We start from the raw sequence: 14,977 nt of genomic DNA, 5'->3' as shown, positions 1-14,977 counted from the left end.
TGTTTGGATGAGGTGATGTATTGTGCAATGGTGAATGAAAACAGAGAGAGAAAGTAATGTTATCGTTTGGTTGAGTATAATCATTCTCGTTTCTTTCTTTTTCACTCTCACTCTCATCTAAACATACTTGGTAATCCAAAATCTTAAAAAAATAATAATAGAGCTTTTATTATAATTAATAATAAGTTATTTCATAATATCTATTTTATTCTCAGTTTTTTTTTTTTTGTTAAATTTTCACCACTTCTTCGTCTACCTACAACTAGCCTTTTTTTTTCTTTTTCTTCTTTTATTATCCTCTTCAAATAAAATCCTAACAGTAATTCTTTAAAAATTATCAATAACTTAACCTTTTAAACACATAATTTTTATTAATTTTCATTTAAAAAGAGAAAACTCTACTATATTAATTTTTATATAAGCTTCAAAAAGTAAAAAAATAAATAAAGCATCAAATTTAATAAAAAAAAATAAATTAAAAAAAATGTTATTATATTAAGAAGAAGATATTAAAATTTTACTGCGACTATTATGTTTTTTAAAAATTGTATTTATGTTCATATATTTTGTTTATGTTTAATTTATATTTTAAAAAACTATATGTTTTGGAGAGTCTCTCTCGGGTCTATAATAAAGTATATAGTTTTGTTTTATTTATAAAAAAATCTCCACAAATCCACTATTTTCTTCTCATATTTCATTCAATTTTTTTTTAAAATGTTCCTACATATTATCTCAAATTACTTAAATTAAACACACATAGTTCTTAGAGATCATGTCAAATCATTTAATAACTTGTAAAAAAGGTCTATTCGTTTTTACTTATTGAAACACTTCTACATATTAGAGAAAAAGTCTATTTCATTTAATATACACACCTTATCTTAACCAACTTAAATATCTACCTTCTAGTGGTGTGATTGAAAGCCAACAGGGAAAGGCGTAAACCAAGTGCAAACACTATTCTCTCAGCACTGAGATGAAGAACAACGCAGAGCTGATCTTCATTCCCTCACCAGGGATTGGCCACTTGACTTCATCCCTCGAATTTGCTCAGCTTCTGATCAACCGTGACAACCACCTTTCAGTCAAAATTCTCTGCATCAAGATCCCTCTTACTCCATTTTCAGACTCTTACATCAAAACAGTTTTAGCCTCACAACCTCAGATCAAGCTCATTGATCTCTCTCTTGTAGAACTTCCCCCACAGGAGCTAATTGCCAAATCTTTTGAACACTACATATATATCTTCATGGAGAGCCTGAAACCCCATGTCAAAGCCACCTTGCAAAACATCTTATCATCCTATCCTAGGTCTGAGTCACAACCAGTTGTTGGGTTGGTCCTAGATTTGTTTTGTTTACCCATGGTTGATGTGGGGAATGAACTTGGCATCCCCTCTTACATCTTCATGACTTCAAATGTTGCATTTACAGCTTTTATGTTTTCCCTTTTGAACCGTGAGATAGAGGATGTTTTCAATGACTCTGAACATGACTTGTTGATTCCCGGTTTCCCGGATCCAGTTCCTCTCAGTGTTTTGCCTGATGCTGCTTTTAACAAAGATGGTGGATATGCTGCATATTACAAGCTTGCTCAGAGATTCTTGGACACCAAAGGGATCATTGTTAATTCCTTTTCAGATCTAGAGAAGCATGTTATCGATGCATTATCTGATGGTCAAAGTCAAGCACCTCCAATCTATGATGTTGGTCCTTTGATTGATCTCAAGGGTCAGCCTAACCCAAATTTAGATCAAGCCCAGCATGACAAAATATTGAAGTGGCTAGATGAGCAGCCACCTTCCTCTGTGATGTTTCTTTGCTTTGGGAGCATGGGAGGGTTTGGTCCATCTCAAACAAGAGAAATAGCATTAGCACTTCAGAGTAGTGGAGTTAGGTTCTTGTGGGCTATGCGTTCTCCACCAACTGCAGATAATGTAGACAGAACCGTACCAGAAGGTTTCTTAGAATGGATGGAGGGTAGGGGAATGATATGTGGATGGGCACCCCAGGTTGAGGTTCTGGCCCACAAAGCCATTGGGGGGTTTGTGTCTCATTGTGGGTGGAACTCTATTTTGGAAAGCTTGTGGTTTGGTGTACCAATATTGACATGGCCTATCTATGCAGAACAACAGTTGAATGCATTTTGGTTGGTGAGGCAATATGGATTAGCAGTGGAGTTGAGACTGGACTATAGAAGCGGCAGTGATTTTGTAACGGCAAAGGAGATAGAGGAAGGGCTGAAACAATTGATGGACAAAGATAATGTGGTACACAAGAACGTGATAGAGATGAAAGAGAAGGCAAGGAAAGCTGTCCTTACCAGTGGTTCTTCTTTCATTTCTGTTGGAAAACTAATTGATAATATATTGGGAAGGAAATGATAACATAGTTGTATTTCACAGCTGGGGCTGCTCCTTTCTCCAAACAATATTAGTCATATGGTGTCAGTAATTAGAACCTGTGTAATCTGTTATATCCAGAAACATGTCTATCATTCCGCAGAGAAAAAGTGCAAACTGGATGAGATTAATATTAAAATGGTTGCAGTTTGTGATCGTTATTTAAGCAATTCTTCTGTTTTGCGTTTTCTTTGTATGGGTTATATCAAATTGTTTATTCACGCCTGCAAGAGGGAAATAAAGTGGATTATAACTTCGTAAATATGATAATTGTGACTATCAACATTTATAAACTAACTTGAGCCTTTTAAATTCAAGTCTAGTATTTGGATTTCAAGAGTAAAACATACAACTACAGACGCGTGTTATCTCTTATTAGCATTGATTGGAGGATTGTATAATGTGAAACAAGGTATCCCAGCTAAAGTAAAAAAATTGTTGTAAGAAAATAAATGAATGGATAATGTTCTGGTTCAAAGTGTTAAGTGACTTCAAGTCAAAAAGTTCAATAGTCCTCAATGGATCAGGATCACGTAGGTGGTATTTATAGAGAAATCTTCTTCAAGCCCGAAAGAGGTTTTCTAGTCTTAGCAAAGTTGGGGAAGGTGATGCACCTTTGTTCTGTTTTATTCAGTTCTTTTGATAACAGAACAACTTACCCGGGTATAGTTAGGTCGGTTAGAGGGCTATTCGTCCATGATCATACGAGCTTGTGTTGGGTTATTATTCGGTTCTTGGACTCATAACGGTACACATACCAAGGAAACAAAAGGACAACATCGTGCTCCTGCACAGTTGTCAAAGATGGATTCAAACAGAGAAGGAGAAACTACAAAATTTATGACTAACGGAATTTGTGTAATGTACTTCAGTTTATGTCAAGTTTTCATATATATCTTGTGAGCCATGTCGATTTTCGCCCCTGAAAAGTCTCCGAAATGAGAGAATATGAAGCAAAATATCAAAGAAGGAAGCACTGATGGACTCGACTATCCTTCGCTAAAGCCCTTAATTTATGTGTTGTTCCTAAATCGCTTTAAAAGCACCAACGAATTTTACATATATTTACAAACAAATCCAAATAAAATGGGAAGGGAAATAAATGAAAATACCCACAATCAAGAGAAAAAATTGGGACCTTCGATATGCCAAACCATTTCGCTTTTTGCTACCTGTAGAGAAGATTGCATAACTGATACACAGGCCAAATGTTTTGAATACATAATACATTAGCATTAGTATTGGAGATGAACCCACTAAAATATTTTTCAAACTAGCCACGCCAAAAGTAAGATCACCACTGGTGGCAGCAGTGTAAATCATAAGACAAACAAAATGAACTTAGAAATTTTAGAAGCTTTGAATCACATTCAGGTTATCAAATGATTTTCAACTTGCTCCGGAACTAGGTTCTCTCCACAACAAAGGAATGACATGCTCGTATCTACCTCGATGCTGTCATTACCTTCTTGACCTTTTCTCTTCTCTCCTCTCAAAATCATGTCTTACTTTTGACTCTGGTCGATCACTATCATTTCTATATAACCTGTTATCTAGCTTCCTATCATAATCTTCTCTAGACCTTGGTGCAGATTCATCTTCACTGTGTTTTCTAGATCTCCTGTCTTCCCTATTACTATGAGGTTCTCTTGCGTTGCTTACAAAATCATCCTCATCCTTCCTCCGGGATCCTTTATCTTCCCTTATGTTCGAATCTCTCAACTTGGGTTCAAACTCACCATCATCTGCCTTTATTGACCTCTTGTCTTCCCTTCTATGATGATCTTTTGGCTCAGGAATACCATCGTAATCGTCCCTTCTTGATTTTTTTTCTTCTCTCCTATATCGCTCTTCTCTTGACTTATGTTCAAATTCATCATCTCCATACCTTCTTGATCCCTTCTCTTCTCTTCTACTGTTATTTTCTCTTCCCTTAAAGGTATCATCATCATCATCATGCCACCGATTTGTCCTCCCTTCTCTATCACTTCTCTTAGGTTGGTTGTCTAATCCAGCATCACTGCCACGGGCTCTAGAACGTGAATCTCTGTCTCTAATTTCTGAATTGTGATTTGAGTGATTGTTGCCAGTTCTTGTCTCTTTTTTGGGACCGTCAAATTTGTCGTGACCCCATTTTGGATTGTCTTCCTCGTGACCCCAACCTGTATTTGCAGCTCTCTGGATAAAGGCAACGAACACAGTCAAAACATTAAAAGGTTGCTTCATAAACCCTATGTATCTAAGATATTATTCCAAAATTTAACACATATTAGAACACAACTTCAAAAGTTTAACTATAGGAAAATAAAAAAGGAGGAGAAATAATTCAAAACCGGACAACCAGGACAATAAAGAAGCAGCAAATTACACTATTTTTTCATAAGATATATTTAAATTAAAATGCCCTCCATTTAATTATAATAATTAAATTTCTGCTAATATGCCAAATTGATAATGGAGGTCTAAAGTAGTTGTTGATGATGCCAACAATAATAGCAAGAGGGAGGAAATCCTAAGAAGCTAGTTTATATCATGGTAGTAGAATCGAGATACAAGTAGTGTATCGGAGAGCTGATATTATGAATCGTAAATCATTTCGTATCGTGAATCGTAAGATTCATAAACATTAAAAAATTTAATATATACTTAAATATATAAGATATGTATACATGCAAGATACAATAAATTATATAAATTATATAAATTATATAAATTATATATATGTATATATATATATACCACACAATTTTACCAAAACAACCTCCATGGTGCATACATGTTATTAAACAAATTATGTTTATCTTTTTTTATTTACTCATTTTTTAAAATCCACACTGATTCACACAATACGGAATCGTTTCGTTTCGGGATTCAGCGATTCTTTGTGCGAATCGCATGATACAACTAAGATTCAGGGACAAAAAAGATTCTTCACACGATTCGTATCGTGGGAGGGTGAAACCGTATCGTTTCGTATGATACGTATCGTGAATCGTAAGATACTAACTACTATGGTTTATATTAAAATGGAGTTTCCGTATAATGCATATTCATTCCCGTATGAAGGAATGTAAATTTTACAGATAGAGAGAAATGCATTCATTTAAACATTTCTTGGGTAATGAAAGTGTAATACTCAATAATTAAACAACAGGATGATAAAGAAAAATACATGCAGATTTCACGTTAGAACTTAAGCTGTATCAACCATTAATACATTACAATGAGCAAAGGCACAAACTTTATAAAATATCAACTTAGACTCATTACAATTTTACATTACAGTCAGGACATATAAAATACTCATTCAAAACATTGGTTCATCAAACAATGCCAAAATTCCATTTATTTCCATTTTTTCAAACAATGAGCGTTAATTCTATAATAACATTCAGGAAGGTATGACATTATATATCAATATAATGTTGATCTTTGAATCATAATCAAAACTTGAATGCAATTCAATTCCAGAACTCAAATTGTGTTAAGACTGAAAGTAGTTTTATTAAACAAGGGGAAGGTATCAAGTGAAACTTCGCTAAAATGAAATTAGAGGTCATGGCTAACTGAAGTCTAGTTGATTTGAGCAGGACTATTACTAGAATTGGTGGTCAAATATGCAGCCTTCAGTGATGATAGGGTTGGAGATTCAGTCACTCCAAATGAAAAAGTTGAGAGAGGAAAAGGCAAAGCAAGTCTAACAAATTTCCATTGAAAAATGATATTAGAGTGTAAATAATAAGAGGATCATAAATCATCTTAAGCCTACATGAATCAGAACAGAAAAGAATGACAAAAGAATATATGTCAACAAAAAAGGAAAACCCAGTCCCTTTGCAAGTATGACCAAGAAAAACCCTTTAATAAACCCATAATGAGCATAAAAAGCTTAGACGTGCCTGCTGTTAAAGTCATAGCATCTAATAAAAAACAAACAAAATATTAGCTGAAATATTAAACTTTATGTTAACAACAACATATCACAGCCTAAACAAACAAAAAAAGCTAGTTCTGGGTGGAGTATGCTCTACAACCAACAATATCAAAGTGTCAGAGACCAATGAATATCTACTTCCAATAAACCAAAACGCACTGCATACGAACACTATAATTAAATTTACAAAATATAAACCTTAACTCCCAAGTTTTCAAGTCACGTGAGTTAACAGAACTAACATACCCATATCTAAAAACATAACATAAAAACAAACTCCGTAACACTATCGTAAAACGCTTATCTTACTTGCTCATCATGAGAAAACTTGCAGCTAGCTCCACGAGTACAGTTACCCCTTTGAAACGCGCGACAAACGCCACGAGCCTCCCTCTTCTGCCGCTCTGTCTCCTCATCCTCTTCCTCCTTCTTCTTATACTTGTCAACATGGTCCACCCTAATAATTCTCCCCAAAACCTGAGCCCCATTTAAATTATCTGAACCACACACAAAAAAAAAACATCACAACGCAGTTCACCATTGTGTCCATTAAAAACCAAAACCGGAAAATAGAGACCCACCCACAGCAAGATTTGTGCTTCTTTGATCCTCATACGCAAGGAACGCAAAACCCTTTGATTTTCCAGTGCCCTTGTCTCTAACGAGATTAACATCAACAACCTCCCCATATCTGAGTAATTAAAAAATATCATTCAGATTTAAAAAAAAAAAACTGTTAAGAGATAAAAGAAGTGTTGATGAATTGAAATGGAAAAGCGAAGATCAGTACTGAGCAAAAACGGCAAGGAGATCACCCTCGGTGAGATCGAAGGGGATGCCACCGACGAACACGTAAGCCGAGTCTCTGTACTTGGCGTGCCACGAAGCTCCTTCGCCAATTCCGAGTGCAGCTTCTCTGGCGTTGATGTTCTGAGTGCGCTTCACCAATGTTAACGGGTTCATCTCTCTCTGCTCGGAACGAAGCACTGCAAACAGAGAAAGAGAAAATTGGGGGTTAGGGTAAACAAGTTTTGACTCAAAAAAAAGCTCTGTTTTTTATAATGTTGTTAACAACTTTTTTTTCTTTCACATTTATTACAAGAATACTTTCACATTTTTCATACAAATATTTTTTTTAATTTTCTTACGAAGACTCTCATATTATTATCATGAATCTCATTTGAAAAAAATATATATAAAAAAAATCAAAATTCATATATGAATAAAAACTAATAAAAATTGTATATAACTAATCAATACCTATTAATAAAAAATTTCAAAAAATATATTTAAAAATAAATAATTTTACAAACATCACTTGTTTAAGAATTAAATGAGATTTATTATTAAAATATAACTTATTTTTTAAGTAAACATATTAAATAAATACGTAAAAATAGAATATTTGTTTCTTTATTTAATTTAAAAAATTAAAAATGAATAAGAATAGATAAAACGATGGATAATGTCGTCAAGGTAAAAATATGTGAAATAAGGTACAATTGCAAAAAGGTAAAGTAACAAAATTTATAGAACTTTTAAATATTTCAAGCTATTGAAATATTTTTTTTCTATTTAACATTATTTACTTGACTTCAATAAAATTATTTGAAATTAGTGACTGCATTTTTTAACTTAATTATTTCAAGTTTCTCTAAATTTTCTAAATATTTTAAGCAAAATTACTGTTTTGCCCTTAAATTTATTATTTTCTTTGATTCCTTTTAGATTTAGATCTCACTAAAACATATAAAGCGTAGTTTAACGTTTTAAATTAATAATCACAAAATTTTCAATTGTATCCCTTTAAATACATTTTATTGTCAGCTTAAAAATTAATCTAAATTTACTTCTTTTTATTTTAAATTATTTTTATAGTTTAATAATTTATTAAAATTTATTTTTAATCATATATATTTTATTATACAACAACATATTTTTGGAAATTTTACCATTCAAGTTTTTCATACCATTAATTTTGAGTAAATGATTAAGTATATGAATGTATTAGATATCATTAATTTAGTTAAGGATAAAACAAATCGTGAAATTTAACATAATTGTCGCACTTTTTATATTTACGGATTAAATAAGTTTTTTATTCTTTCAATAACTACATTAACAATATTTTACATATTGAAAAACCTAAGTGCTTATTTACCCATTTTTATTTTTTTTGTTGTACATTTTACTCATTTGCATAACCTTATCACTCATTGCTTATGCATAAGAGCTTACAAAACGTAAATAAACTTTTTTTTTAATGATATTTTTTTATAACAAAACTTTTTTGGTGCACGCTAAAAAAATATTGATATTAATCAATCATATATGATTATATATTTCTTTTAAAAAAATTAAGATAAACAGAAAGTTAGTCTCTAATGTAATTGTATACATAATTATTATTTTATTGTAGTTATATATTTAATGATCACTAAGTTGTAATGAAGTTTTTCTAATAGTTTATTTATTAAATAAACATAAGATATATATAAAGTAAATGCAAGCATTAAGATGTATTGTCAAAAAAAATATATCAAAATGAGAAAATTATAAAAAAATACAACATTATCCTTTTTTTTAGTTATTGAATCGTCTTTCTTTGTCATGTCAAATCAAAGTCAAAAGAGGTAAGAGATATATATTTATCAAATTTGCAAGAAATCAATCTCAAGTTATGACCAAATTTGTCACCTCTTTCTTTCTGAACACATGTCAATAATAAAAGAGATGTAAGTATTGTCAATAGTATTAATCACAACGCTCAAGAATGCACTCAAGTGCAGAATATAATCAAAGACTTTGTATGTTCTAGAGTTCTCACTCACTTTGTTTATAATGATAGCACAATGAGAGGCCAAGGACAAAAAAGAGGTTGTAGTTGAAGGAATTGTGAAGGATACCAAGGTTGAGGACGGGGAAATAGGTACAATGAAAATGGCAACAATCAAGCTCCTAATCAAAATACCAAGCATGATCAACATGATCTTTTAACCTTGAATGTCCCAAAATTTATTAATATAGTCCCAAATGAATTTTGTGGTAGAGGAAGCTCAAACTTGACTCACAAAATACACTTTCAAATTACAAACATAATTGGTGTGCTTCCACCTAGATTTTTTCCTCATGTCACATTTATTAGTGAATACTTTACTAATAATGACCTAGTACATAATGATTCAGTTCTAATCACTACCAACATCTTCAACTAATAGAGTTAGAAAAGTATTGATAGATTAAGAAAGCTCAATAAATGACATACTCTATTGGTCTATCTTTATTAAGCTAGACATCCTTAATATGTTAATCAATTCTTATCTTAAGCTTTTACTTAGATTTGTGGGAAAAAAAAACAATACCTATGAATACATCAACTTGATGACCATTTTCGGCAGTAGTGAGGCACATTGGATTGTAATAATCATATACATATAGAGTGAATAACACTCAATCAAATTAGTGCAATTGTCTCTAGACCTCACATGGAAATTAGTTTTAAGTGAAGAGAATACTATCACCATCGTTAAAGTTAATCCCAAATAAGCAAGGTGGTGTTACTCTCAAAGTTTGAAAATAACTCCCTACACTTTGAACAATAGAACAAACCATAAAAATTAAAAGTCTATGTTAAAGATACAACCATCAAGTTAAGATCACTCTTAGCACAAGGAAAAAGTCTTTGCTACGATAAGACAACATAAATTGAGATTAAACCTCATGACCATCAAGACAATTAAGTGTATAACTAGTATAGTAAATACATGTATTAGTTTTACATATTTTATGGACTAGTATAATATGTTTTTAGGCGCATTACAAGTAATATGCATATATAAATAAAGATAAACATAATATATACTAATTAATATATATATATATATATAAAATAAGTGACATACTATTTTTTTATTAATATACACAATATTACTTATATATATAGTATGAAAGATGTTATTTTGACAACGACAAAGTGAAAGACACTGATTTAATGTGACACAATACAATTTTAAAATTGTTCAATCTTCCCGTGAGGTCTACATTTCAGCAAACTTTTTTTTTTTAAGTTATAATATGGTGCAAAGTTGTCAACATATTAACATATTACCGGACAAAATCATTATTAGACTTAATTAGACTTAATTACAGGAATATAATCACTATTAATGAGTCTATAATTAGACTTAATTATAGAAATTTAATCACTATTAATGGGTCTATAATTAGTCTTAATTACAGATGTTATGTTAGAAAAAGAATCTGTACGATTCTGTACGGTTCTAATGCTATGGTTATATATATGTATCATTGCTATAGATGAAAGACAGATTGAATAAAACAGAAAATATTCTTTCATGGTATCAGAGCACAAAACTCCGACAAACACAAAGCAAAGGCAACGGTGCACAACCATGGCAGATGCACCAGAAAAGAATAATGCCAACAAAGCAAAGCACGAAGGAGGAGGTGCTAAGAAGACCTACTCGTCATATGATCTCAACGCGAGTGACAATCCCGGAAACATAATCACGCAAGTTCAATTGCGCGGAGAAAATTACGACGAATGGGCAAGAGCAGTAAATATCTCGCTTCGTGCCCGGAGAAAATGGGGCTTCATTGATGGAACACATATCCAACCAGAGGATGAGGCACCCGACCTTGAAGATTGGTGGACCGTGCAGTCCATGATTGTCTCTTGGATTCTAAACACCATTGAACCAAGCTTACGATCCACAGTAGCATATGCTGAAACTGCACAGGGAAGACATTAAAGAAAGATTCTCGGTCGTGAATGGACCTAGAATTCAACAACTAAGGTCGGACTTGTCAAGATGCAAGCAGGAGGGAATGGTGGTGGCAACTTACTTTGGAAAATTGAAGGTCCTTTGGGATGAGCTTGCTAACAGTGACAAAATTCCATCTTGTACGTGTGGTGGATGTGGATGCAAGTGTGGGATTGGTGCTCAGTTGGAAAAACGAAGGGAGGAGGAGAAGGTTCATCAACTCCTTATGGGGTTGGATGACGCAAGCTACGGGACAGTAAGATCAAACATTCTGGCCTCAGACCCATTGCCGCCTCTGAACCGCGTATATGCTATGTTGGTACAAGAAGAAAGAGTGAGAATGATGACCAAATCAACGGAAGAAAGGGGGTTGGTCGTGGGTCTCGCGATGCAGGCCAACTACAAAGAAAAAGGGCGTGGAGATATGGTAGAAAAATTAATGACGTGCAGTCATTGCGGTAAAAATGGTCACGACATGAAGGGATGCTTCCAATTGATCGGATATCCCGAATGGTGGGGTGACAGACCAAAAAGTGAAGGCAAATGGAACGGCAGGGGACGCCAAGGGATGCGAAACAAAGGTAACCCAACACGTGCAAATGTGGCACACGCTAGTGGAAGCAACAGTCAAGCCAACAATGACGACAAGAAACTTGAGATGGCAGGTCTGACCAATGAACAATGGAAGGTACTGGTTGATATGATCAGCAAACAAAAATCAAATGAATCGGAGAAAATGACTGGTAAGAGCATTTGGGATTTGTGGATTATTGACAGTGGGGCATCAAACCATATGACCGGGTCACTGGAAAATTTGAGTGAAAAGGAAACTATACAAGGGTGCCCCGTAGGGTTACCCGATGGTGAACGTGTTTTAGCTTGCGAACAGGGAACAGTGACTCTTGAAAAATGACTTGAATTGAAAAATGTCCTTTATGTTCCCAAATTAAAATACAATTTACTTTCAGTACCTCAATTGACGGATGAAGAAAATTGTGTTGTAACATTCACTGATAAATTGTGTATTATACAGGACCGCACTTCGAGGACGCTGATTGGAGCAGGTGAACGGAAAGATGGGCTTTATTAGTATCGTGGGGTACGGAAGACTCAAGCATGTCATGTCAAGATGGAAAATCAACTAGCACTTTGGCACCAAAGATTAGAACATCCGTCATTTAAGATTGTGCAAATGCTTCCTGATATAAGTGGGAAATGTACTCGTGATGAGTTGAATAAAGTTTGTGAAGTGTGTGAAAAATCGAAACAAACGAGAGATAAGTTTTTCTTAAGTGCGCATCAAGCTTTGAATATTTTTGATTTAATTCATTCTGACTTATGGGGTCCTTATAAAACTCCTTCATCCTGTGGTGCTTCATATTTTTTGACAATTGTGGATGATTGTTCACGGGCAGTTTGAATCTATTTGTTAAAAGAAAAAACAGAGGTATCAGTGACTTTGAAAAAAAATTTCACACTCGTTGAGAGGCAATACAACAAATGTGTTAAAATGGTTCGCTCTGACAATGGAACCGAATTCATGTGTCTAAAACAATATTTCATTCAACAAGGTATCCTTCACCAAACTTCCTGTGTCGGGACCCCGCAACAAAATGGACGCGTCGAACGCAAGCATCGGCATATTCTGAATGTTGCTCGGTCATTACGGTTTCAAGGCAATCTTCCCATTAAATTTTGGGGGGAATGCGTTTTGACTGCAGGCTACTTAATCAATCTCACACCATCCTCCATTCTAAAAGGAAAAACCCCTTATGAAGTGATCCATGGATGTGTACCCAGTTACGCGCACTTACGAGTATTTGGTTCATTATGTTATGCTCATAATCAACATAGACAGCGAGATAAATTTGATAGTCGTAGCCAAAAATGTGTGTTTGTCAGGTATCCATATGGCCAAAAAGGATGGAAATTATTTAATTTAGAAACAGAAACTTTCTTTGTCTCTCGTGATGTACATTTTTTTTCGAAAATAAATTTCCATATTTTGAAGCCAAAAAGATGGACACTGCACCACCATTGCAAAACCCACATTTTCTTCATGAAGTTGCCTCCTCAAACCTAGATGAATGCATCGTCAACCAACCCATTGCATCTCCCATCCCAGCCAAGGAGGATGCTACCCTCACAGATGACTTCGACCACACTATCAACGACTTCGATCCGTGTATAGAAGCCTCGACGCTACCCGCGGATCCACCGCCGCGTCCGACGGAGACGGCGCCGTCGGTTTCTTCACCACCGCTGACGGCCGCGGTTCCCTTGGGCGAGGGCATCGCGCGAAGCTGCCTTCCGTACGGTTACGCGATTTTGTCGCAGCCACCACGATACCGTCAAGCCCCTCTGTTCCGTCACCTCCTTCAACAGAATCCTCAGGTGTTTCGTATCCTATACATGATTTTGTGAATTGTGATTCCTTTTCTAAACATCATCAAAGTTTTCTTGCCTCTTTACACACCGAGCAGGAACCCCTGTTCTTTTCTCAAGCGGTCCGAGAACCCCGGTGGCGTGATGCTATGGCACAGGAGATTCATGCTCTCGAACTCAATGACACCTGGAAACTCACCGCTCTCCCTCCTGGAAAGAAGGCACTTGGGTGTAAATGGATCTACAAAATCAAATACAACTCGGATGGAACAATTGAAAGATTCAAGGCTCGATTGGTAATTCTTGGCAATCATCAAGTGGAGGGTTTGGATTACAACGAGACGTTTTCTCCTGTCGTAAAGACGGTAACCATTCGCACAACTCTAGCAGTAGCAGCCGCAAAAGATTGGGAGCTTCATCAGATGGACGTTCACAATGCGTTTCTCCATGGTGATCTTGATGATGAGGTTTATATGAAACTCCCTCCTGGCTTCCAAGAATCTCAACCAGGGGCAGTGTGCAAGCTTCAAAAGTCTCTATATGGCCTTCGACAGGCCCTCAGGTGTTGGTTTGCTAAACTATCTTCTTCTCTCACTCGTTACGGCTTTCAACAATCCCCGAAGGATCATTCCCTGTTTACTCTCAATAATAATGACATACAGTTGGTTGTGCTAGTCTACGTTGATGATCTTGTGATTGCAGGGAATAATGGTACTGCCATCCAATGTTTTAAAGGCTACTTAAATCAATGCTTTCATATGAAAGATTTAGGCGCCTCAAGTACTTCCTGGGGTTGAAGTTGCTCGCTCCCCCAACGGAATCTTCCTTTGTCAGAGGAAATATGCCTTAGATATCATTACTGAAGTCGGATTGTTGGGTGCGAAGCCCGCCACTACACCATGTGAAGAAAATCACAAATTGAGCTCCGCTACTGGTTCTTTTCTTTCTGACCCGGCTACTTATCGTAGACTTGTTGGGAGGTTAATTTATCTGTGTTTCACTCGACCTGACCTTGCCTACAGTGTCCAAGCTTTATCTCAATTTATGCAAAATCCACGCTCCGAGCATTGGCAAGCTGCTCTTCGTGTTGTTCGATATTTAAAGGGGCATCCTGGACAAGGAATACTCCTACCTCGAGAGAACAACTTACAACTCTTTGGGTGGTGTGATTCTGATTGGGCAAGTTGTCCACTGACACGGAAATCTCTCACCGGATGGTTTATTCAACTCGGCACTTCCCCAATCTCTTGGAAAACCCAGAAACAACAAACGGTTTCTGCCTCCTCTGATGAGGCTGAATATCGATCAATGGCTAAGACCACCCGAGAATTAAAGTGGATTAAAGACATTCTCACTTCTCTACATGTTCCTGATCTTGACCCAATTCGTCTTTATTGTGATAGTCAAGCAGCACTTCACATTGCTAAAAACCCGGTCTTCCACGAACGCACCAAACACATTGAAGTTGAC

General features: G+C 35.2%; 2 protein-coding genes across 2 annotated transcripts; one reads left to right on the top strand and one right to left on the bottom strand.

Moving 5' to 3' along the window:
- The first annotated feature begins 793 nt into the window (after positions 1 to 793).
- LOC137824064 (UDP-glycosyltransferase 71K1-like) lies at positions 794 to 2,574 on the top strand. Its single transcript, XM_068629506.1, has one exon. The coding sequence runs from the start codon at positions 980 to 982 to the stop codon at positions 2,384 to 2,386; it is 1,407 nt and encodes a 468-aa protein (XP_068485607.1). The 5' UTR covers positions 794 to 979; the 3' UTR covers positions 2,387 to 2,574.
- A 976-nt stretch (positions 2,575 to 3,550) lies between these two features.
- Positions 3,551 to 7,413, bottom strand: LOC137824065 (zinc finger CCCH domain-containing protein 25). Its single transcript, XM_068629508.1, has 4 exons — positions 7,129 to 7,413; positions 6,920 to 7,029; positions 6,648 to 6,835; positions 3,551 to 4,582 (listed from the first exon to the last, which is right to left on the bottom strand). Exons 1-4 carry the CDS (start codon positions 7,299 to 7,301, stop codon positions 3,866 to 3,868), a joined length of 1,188 nt encoding a protein of 395 aa, XP_068485609.1. The 5' UTR covers positions 7,302 to 7,413; the 3' UTR covers positions 3,551 to 3,865.
- Positions 7,414 to 14,977: the final 7,564 nt, after the last annotated feature.

Source organism: Phaseolus vulgaris, chromosome 8 (assembly GCF_000499845.2).
Source record: "Phaseolus vulgaris cultivar G19833 chromosome 8, P. vulgaris v2.0, whole genome shotgun sequence".
Taxonomy (NCBI): domain Eukaryota; kingdom Viridiplantae; phylum Streptophyta; class Magnoliopsida; order Fabales; family Fabaceae; genus Phaseolus; species Phaseolus vulgaris.
Note: the sequence above shows the minus strand (reverse complement) of the source record. Positions and strands in the feature narration are given on the sequence as shown.

Coding starts and splice junctions, on each gene's coding strand:
- LOC137824064 (XM_068629506.1), top strand. CDS start 980: ATGAAGAACAACGCAGAGCTGATCTTCATTCCCTCACCAGGGATTGGC.
- LOC137824065 (XM_068629508.1), bottom strand. CDS start 7,301: ATGAACCCGTTAACATTGGTGAAGCGCACTCAGAACATCAACGCCAGA. Junction 7,030..7,128: donor CTCCTTGCCGTTTTTGCTCA/GTACTGATCTTC, acceptor TTAATTACTCAG/ATATGGGGAGGTTGTTGATG. Junction 6,836..6,919: donor AAGCACAAATCTTGCTGTGG/GTGGGTCTCTAT, acceptor TGTGTGGTTCAG/ATAATTTAAATGGGGCTCAG.